The sequence below is a fragment of the Myotis brandtii genome, unplaced genomic scaffold (genome assembly GCF_000412655.1).
Source record: "Myotis brandtii unplaced genomic scaffold, ASM41265v1 scaffold291, whole genome shotgun sequence".
Taxonomy (NCBI): domain Eukaryota; kingdom Metazoa; phylum Chordata; class Mammalia; order Chiroptera; family Vespertilionidae; genus Myotis; species Myotis brandtii.
In genome coordinates, this window is record NW_005361118.1 from 123,383 (window position 1) to 132,167 (window position 8,785).

General features: G+C 40.8%; 1 protein-coding gene across 6 annotated transcripts in view; it reads right to left on the bottom strand.

The window, feature by feature from the left end:
- The window catches only part of GK5 (glycerol kinase 5 (putative)), a 164,966-nt gene that overhangs the window by 87,406 nt on the left and 68,775 nt on the right, over positions 1-8,785 (bottom strand). For all 6 annotated transcript variants that reach the window (XM_014542151.1, XM_014542152.1, XM_014542150.1 and 3 more), the window contains one exon: positions 7,791-7,884. In XM_014542151.1, coding sequence (XP_014397637.1) covers positions 7,791-7,884 — 94 coding nt within the window. The remainder of the gene's footprint in view (positions 1-7,790; positions 7,885-8,785) is intronic.

Genomic DNA, 8,785 nt, shown 5'->3' on the forward strand with positions numbered 1-8,785 from the left:
GGAGGGGAGGGGAGAGAAAAGAAAAGACCAAAAAGCCTTATCCTGCTACCAACTGGAACAATTCAACTTCTGAAACTGATATTTTACAATGCATTCACTTATGGAGAATTAAGCCACGTTTTGTATGCTTCTGTAATTTCCCACCCCTCATTCAAATATAAATGGAAAGATTTTAGTTTTTTTATTAAAAATAATATGAATTTACTTTTCTTTCATTTTTAGCATAACACATTAATCAAAATGTGTAGCCTTAGCCCTCTTTACATTTCAGTCTTGCCCTTTCTCTTGAACAATGTGCCCCATTTTAATTTTTTAACATATTTTTTTTGTGAGAACATTTAAATTTCTACTCTCTTAGCAAATTCCAATTGTACAACATAGTGTTATCAATTACAGTCATGTTATACACTGAGTGGCCAGATTATTATGACCGGCCAGATTATTATGACCACCCCATCAGTACAATGAAGTAAATTAGTTATGCAAATAATAATAATGATAATAAAACCTTGAGAGTATTTGCTTAGGAAGTTTTCAATATTCAGTATTTTTCTTCCATATCCCATATGATGCAGTGTACGGCTAATTTGCCTACAAATGTCAGGTGGTCATAATAATCTGGCCATTCAGTACAATTAAGTGAATTAGTTATGCAAATAATAATAATAATAAAACCTTGAGAGTATTTGCTTAGGAAGCTTTCAATATTCAGTAGTTTTGGAAGTGTCAATGAAGTACTGATGGGGAGTTCATAATAATCTGGCTGGTCATAATAATCTGGCCACTCAGTGTACTTTAGATTTTCAGACCTTATTGATCTTATTACGGAAAGTTTGTACCTTTTTAACTTCATTTCACATGTTCAGTGCTCAAATCTTCTGCATGTCTTTAAATTTTGCATTATTTATTAAAATATAAGACTTTTTAAAGGTATTTAAAGTGGCCACCCATGACCCTTCTTCTGATTTATGTTAACAATGCCTCAAATGAAATGGCTCTTCCTTCAGAAGCACATTGTATTTTTCTCTATAAAAAATTAGGTTTAGGGCCCTTCAGGGATCTTCTATTAAAATTTAGATACCTGAGGAGGGGCATTACACAAAATGTATTAAGAGTTCCAACACTGGCACTTCCAGTCAACATAAGGACAATTAACACTATTTTTCATATAATTAACAAATATTTCTTGAATTCCTTCTATGTAACGGGGACTATGCCAAACTTTAAGAAAACTGAGTGAATAATACAAGCAGAATCCTGCCTTCCTTAAATTTACCTTCTAGTGCAGGGGTGGGGAACCCTTTTTTTTTGCCAAGGGCCATCTGGATGTTTACAACATCATTCGAGACCCATACAAAATTATCAACTTAAAAATTAGACTGCTATGTTTGGTCAAACATTTAATTTACTCAACCCTAATGCTTTGGCAAGGGCGAGACCAAATGATTTCGTGGGTCTTATACAGCCCACTGGCTGGATGTTCCCCACCCTGATCTATTGGCAAAGGACAGAAAAAAAGTAATCAACAAATGAGATCATCTAAGAAGACACTGATTGTAAAAGGAATTGCAATGTGATGTATCACCAAAAAAGAAAAAAATCCTGCAAGTTAAATTATGACACAATATTAAGATACAATTAATGCTTCAAAATGTAACCTGATGTCAAAGATGTTAAAATAAGAAAAACGTTGAGAGAATCAAGATGGCAGCCGGAAGGGTGACAGTGAGGAAGAGAGTGTAAGTGAGTGAGGGAGCAAAAGGGAAGTGTGTGGATGTGTGTGGTGTGTGTGTGAGTGAGGGACAGTTAGATCCTGTAGGACTTTCGGGGGCTGGTGGACCAGGCTCTCCTAAATGGGGAGGAGACTCTGCTACCACTGCAATCACTGCCGGGGTGGCTGGCTCTGACACAGAAACCACACCATCTTGAAGGGGAGAGCTGCTGTGAATAGGAGCCCAGCCTCACCTCCACCCAGACTGGCCTCAGACACCACCCTGGACTCTACAGCCACTCCAGCCAAAGACCTGCTACCTCAGCTGTCGAACCATGAACACAGGGACTCCAGCTTCCCTGGCCTCAGGCTCCAGTGAGTCTGCAGTGCGCTCCCATCCCGCCAGCCTGCCGCTTCAAACCTGGGCCCCGCACTGAGCGACCCACCTGTCAAGCCCACCACTTCAACCCTGGACCCCATGCATCCCAGTGTCTGAGCCCGTGGGCGAGTCTGGGACTTGTACAACCTGCCCAACAAGCCCGCTGCTACAACCCCGGGCACTGTGACTGCGTGATCATCTGCCAAGCCCACCGCTTCAACCCTGGCCCTGTGTGTACCGGTAACAGGGCCTGCTGTCAAGTCTCAGACTGCGCAACCCACCTGCCAAGCCTGTGGCTTCAACCTTGGGAACCACGTGTCCTGGTACCTGGGCCCTCCAGAGAGTCTTGAAAAGCATGACCCTCCTGCCAAGCCTGCCGCTGCAGCCACAGGCCTCAGGCGACATGAAGCCTAAATCCTTTGTTGAAAGCAAAAATGGGGAGACAAAGAAACAACATCCAAAGGGGAAAAAAAAGGAGGAGTCAACAGAAAAGGTACTAAATAAAATGAAGGCATGCAATATGTCAGAAAAAGAATTGAGAGTAAGGGTCATACAGTTTCTAAACCAGCTGGATGAGAAAATCAACAACTTATATAAGAATCAAGAGGAAATAAAGAATGATACAGGTATAATAAAAAAACACAATGAAAGATTTCAACAGTAGACTAGAAGAAGCTGAGGATTACATTAGCGAATTAGAAGACAGGGCAGAAACAATCTGAACAGCAATTGGAGAAAAAAAATAAAAAGCAGGAGGAGAGCCTAAGGGAGCTTTGGGACAACATAAAATGAAGTAACATACATATAATAGGGGTGCCAAAATGACAAGAAGAGGAGCAAGGATTAGAAACCCTATTTGAAGAAATAATGACAGAAAACTTCCCTGATTTAGGGAAAGAAAAAGTCACATAAGCACAGAGTTCCAAACAAGATGAACCCAAAAAGACCCACACCGAGAAACGAAATAATTACACTGGCAAACATTAACAAAAGAGAACCTTAAAGGCTGCAAGAGAGACAGAGAGTTACCTACAAGGGATCTCCCATTAGATTATCAATGTATTTCTCAATAGAAATAAATCAGGCCAAAAGGGAATCGAATGAAGTATACAAAATGATGCAAAGCAAGGGACTAAATCCAAGAATAGTCTATCCAGCAAGGCTATCATTCAAAATTGAAGGGGAAATCAAGAGCTTCGCAGACAAAAAAGGGCTAATGGAGTTTATCAATACCAAGCCAGCAATGTAAAAAATGTGAAAAGGACAGCTGTAAATAGAAGAAATAGAAAGGAAAGAAAGAAAACAGACATAAAAATAAAAATGGATCCAAAGAATAATAATAACCTTAAACATAAATGGATTAAGTGCTCCAATCAAAGGACATCGAGTGGCTGAATGGATAAGAAAACAAGCCCCTTATATGCTGTCTATAAGAGACCCACCTCAGAACAAGGGACTCACACAGACTGATAGTGAAGGGATGGAAAAATATCTTTCAGGCAAATGGAAATGAAAAAAAAGCTGGGGTAGCAGTACTTATATTGGAAAAAATACACCTCAAAGTGAATGCAGTAACAAAAGATAAGGAAGGTCACTTCATAATACCAAAGGGATTGATACAAAAACAGGATATAACTCTGGTAAACATATATGCACCCAATACAGGGACACCCAAATACAAAAAAAAAAACTTCGGGAAGATATCAAGAAAGAGGTCGGCAGTAATACAATCATAGTAGGGGATTTTAATAGCCCTGTGACATCACTTGATAAAGCCTCTAGACCAGTGGTTCTCAACCTTCTGGCCCTTTAAATACAGTTCCTCATGTTGTGACCCAACCATAAAGTTATTTTCGTTGCTACTTCATAACTGTAATGTTGCTACTGTTATGAATCGTAATGTAAATATTTGATATGCAGGATGGTCTTAGGCGACCCCTGTGAAAGGGTCGTTGGACCGCCAAAGGTGTTGCGACCCACAGGTTGAGAACTGCTGATTTAAGTGCAGGTGCAGAGTTGGCCATTGAGACTGAAGTTCATGAAGAATGCTCTACACAAAAAATCAACAAAGAAACATCAATCCTAAATGACTCACTTGATCACATGGACTTAATTGACATCTTCAGAACATTTCACCCCAAAGCTACAGAATATACATTCTTCTCAAGTTCACATGGAACATTTTCAAAGATAGACCACATATGGGATCATAGGCAAAGTCTCTCCAAATAAATAAGATTAAAATCATATCAGGCATCTTCTCAGATCACAATGGCATAATATTAGAAATCAACTACAATAAAAACAATCAAAAAATTAAAACACTTGGAAGCTGAATAGCATGCTGTTAAACAATGATTGGGTTACCAAACAGATCAAAGAAGAAATAAAAAAAACATCCTGAACACAAATGACAATGAAAACACAACAATCCAAAATCTATGGGACACAGTGAAAGCAGTCCTGAGAGGGAAGTTCATAGCATTACAGGCCTACCTCAAAAACAAGAAAATTGGTAATAAATTATCTAACTCTAATACTTAAAGAATTAGAAAGAGAGCAACTAGAAAAGCCCACAGTGAGTTGAAGAAGTAGATAATTAAGATCAGAGCAGAAATAAATGACAGAGACCAAAAAAAACCAATACAAAAGATCAATAAAAACAAGAGCTGGTTCTTTGAAAGAATAAACAAGATTGATGAGCCTCTAGCCAGGCTCACCAAGAAGCAAAGAGAGAGGACCCAAATAAACAAAATCAGAAATGAAAGAGGCAAAGTAACAACAGAACCCACAGAAATACATAGCAAAAAAAATACTATGAACAACTCTATTCCAACAAATTGATCAATATAAAAGAAATGGACATATTCCTAGAAAAATACGACCTTCCAAAATCTCAATCAGAGCCCTGACCGGTTTGGCTCAGTGAATAGAGCGTCGGCCTGCGGACTGAAGGGTCCCAGGTTCAATTCCAGTCAAGGGCACGTACCTTGGTTGCGGGCACATCCCCAGTAGGGGGTGTGCAGGAGGCAGCTGATCGATGTTTCTCTCTCATCGATGTTTCTAACTCTCTATCCCTCTCCCTTCCTCTCTGTGAAAAATCAATAAAATATATTTTAAAAAAAACTCAATAAGAAAGAATAAAAAATCTGAATAGGCCTATAATTATGGAGGAAATTGAAAAGCCCTGGACCAGATGGCTTCACAGGGTAGTTTTAACAATCATTCAAAGAACTAAAACCTATCCTCCTCAGACTATTCCAAAAATTTCAAGAGAAAGAAACACTTCCAAGCTCTTTCTATGAAGCCAAAATTACCCTAATCCAAAAACCAGATAAAGACACTACAAAGAAAGAGAATTACAAGGCAATATCCCTGATGAACATAGATGCTAAAATCCTCAACAAAATCCTAGCAAATTGGATCCAGCATTACATCAGAAAGATCATACACCATGAGCAAGTGGGATTTATTCCAAGGATGCAAGGGTGGTACAATATCTGCAAATCAATAAACATGATACATCACATAACCAAACTGAGAGATAAAAATCACAGTCATATCAATTGATGCAGAAAAAGCATTTGACAAAATCCAAAAACCTTTATTGATAAAAACCCTCAGCAAAGTAGGAATAGAGGGATCATACCTCAACATAATAAAAGCCATATATTGCCGGGAGCCGGTCCATCCTTGCTGTTTCAAGGGACCTGGCATATATGGCATACTGTTCTTAATATGTTTGCTCCCCTTAGCGCTATGTGTTTTAACCAAGGTCACCTCTCTGAGAAAGGTTGTTTCCCAAGGTGGGGATTTTTCCCTGAAGTTAGGGAGGGGATAAAACCCCTTAACTAAGTGCCAGGCGGGTAGTTAATCACTTTAACTACAAACAATCACACTTAAGCTACATAATCTTTACTCCCTGGAATGGAGATAAGAAACGCCCTAACCTTTGGAATAGAGATTGATAGGATTGGAATCAACTGGTATAAATACAGATGTAACAAGACAACAGGACACAGAACCTAGGGACAGGACTTGGCTGGAGATCCTATACAGAACCTAGAGACAGAACCTAGGGAGAGAACATGGCAAAAGATCCTGGACAGAACCTGGCTACAGAACCTGGATAGAACATGGCAAGAGAACCTGACTAGAACCTGGTGACTGAACCTGGCTGGAGATCCTAACCAGAACTTGGCTGGAGATCCAAACCAGAACTTCGCTGGAGATCCCAACCAGAACTTCTCTGGAGATCCTGACCAGAACTTGGCTGGAGATCCTGGCTAGAGATCCTGGCTAGGCTGCTGATCAACTGAACGCTGTCTCTGTGTCATTCCCTCATCGCTGACTCCGTCCACACCTTTGGGGACTCCTGGACCTGCTGGGGCTGGACCCCAGCAATATATGACAAACCTACAACCAACATCATAGTCAATGGGCAAAAACTAAAACCATTTCCCCTAAGAACAGGAACAAGACAGGGATGCCCACTCTCACCACTCCTGTTCAGCATAGTATTGGAAGGAACTAGTCATGACTCAGAACGTTGGATAGATTGACCTATTAAAAACTAAAATGATACATTAAGGCAGCGATCACCAACCTTTCAGACCTCATGGACCACCGGTTGGCAACCTCTGCTCCAAAGGTTTCCTTAAACCAGCGATCACCAACCTTTCGGACCTCACAGACCACCAGTGGTCCGCAGACCACCAGTTGGTGACCGCTGCATTAAGGTATAAAATTACACATAAATAGTATAATTTAAAATTGTACCATTTAGAATCCATGACTTCTTATAACCACTTTCAACACCTTAATTACTGTCTTTCCTGTAAACAGCACCTCTCTGTATTCAGCCTCACAAATTATTACAGCAAGGTGCATTTTTGTATGTTAAACTAAAAAAAAGGAAAAATCAGTGTGTGTGAGACTATCACAATGTCTCACTCATGCATTGCTGTCATATTCTATAGTATATTCATGTTTGTTTTTATATAAAATTAATGTCCCCAAATACTTAAAAAGTAAAACTGGTGCTCCTGACACTCCCGCCTGCACTGGCTGGTGTGGGCACCCTAGCTGAGAAGACATCTAACTTTGCAGCATTAGAAGTATTAAAATAATCAATATGCAACATTCATTATAACACCAAATATTGTGAGTTTCACCACAGTTGACGAGCTGGAAAATTTTCTTTCCCCTGACTCAGTTCCCCACCCAGGAGTGAGATGGTGTGGATGCTACTATGTCTGTCATCATCACTTGCTTACTATGTGCCAGGTGTTATATTAAGAGCATATGGCAGTCAGCTAGTTGACTATCTTACTATATATTCTCCACTTTTATAACAAAAGATGATGAAATTTGGACATTGCTGTATCTTTTCTGAGCATAGTCTGTATTTTTTCCATTTCTCCAGGAATGAAAACGTGAATTCTCACTAGCATATGAATCCCTAGTCCACCTCAAATCTTCCTCAAGACTTCTTGAAGTGTAGTTGTTAAGCACTTCAGTCTACCACATACACTTTTGGATAACTATTATTAAATTTACTGGTTTGGTAGTGTGCATGTGTGTATTCTTGTATAATGTCCAAAAACAGCATAGGTATGAGATTATACAATTAAGTCTACAGTTAAAGGGTATTTACAGGGAAAACCAGTAATATCCAATTGCAGAGAAGAAAAATATTACCTTCATTATAAGAGAACTATTCCAAGATTTTACAAGTTCAATAGCTCTCAGATCTTGCCAACTAATGAAGTTGTGAAAATGATTTCCCGTTTTCCTAAGAAAAATGAAAACAACATTTTGAAAGTCAATATAAATCAGAGACTATCTATACTAATAGAGAAATATGCAAATTATCTGTTACACCATAACATCACAACCAGATCAGCAGGCTGTGTCCCCGCCCTCTGCTCAGGCAGCTGCAAGGCCCAGGGTAGGATAGGATACGATAGGAGAGGGTAAGAAAGGAGAGGGAGAGGAAGGCAGGCCTGCAAGGAGACAGGCGAGAGGAGAAACAGAAATACAGAAAAGGAACAAGAAAAAGATGCAGAAATGGAAAAGGGAAGGAAACGCGGGGGTGCACACGGGAGGGGGTGGTGACCACAGGGGGTGGGGAGAGCAGGTGCACCCGGCAAGGGGTGGGGCAGGAGCCCCGAGAGACACAGGAGGAGGACAGTGGCCCCCAGCGCGGGCCATTGGCGGGGCACCCACGGGTCCAGGCACCCATGGGTCCAGGATGGAGTGGTGGATGGTCCGAGGCCTTCTGGGCAGAGGTGCTCCTGCTTCTCGGCAGCAGCAGCACCCAGGCCATGTGGGCCTTGGCCACCTCGCTGGGCCAGGCGTCCCGGGCAGGGAATGGGAGCAGGATGGCAGTGGGGAGGGCGGGGGAGGGGGCGGGGGCAGAAAACACCTGGCCGGGCTGAGCCCTGGGCTTGGGGTTAATACCCCCGTGAACGGAAGCCTTAAGAAGAGAAGGAAGGAGGGAAGAACTTTATAAAGGAACCAGTAGAGAGCAGAGTTAAAGAAGGAAAGAGGATGTATGAGTGAACTGTAGGAGCTATAATGAAAATCAAGTATAGTTGTGTACTGGGGACAGATTTTAAAAGTAGGAGTCAGGAAAGAAAAAAGATAAATGATAGTGAATAATTAGGCAGGTAGATAGATAGATATTAAAACAG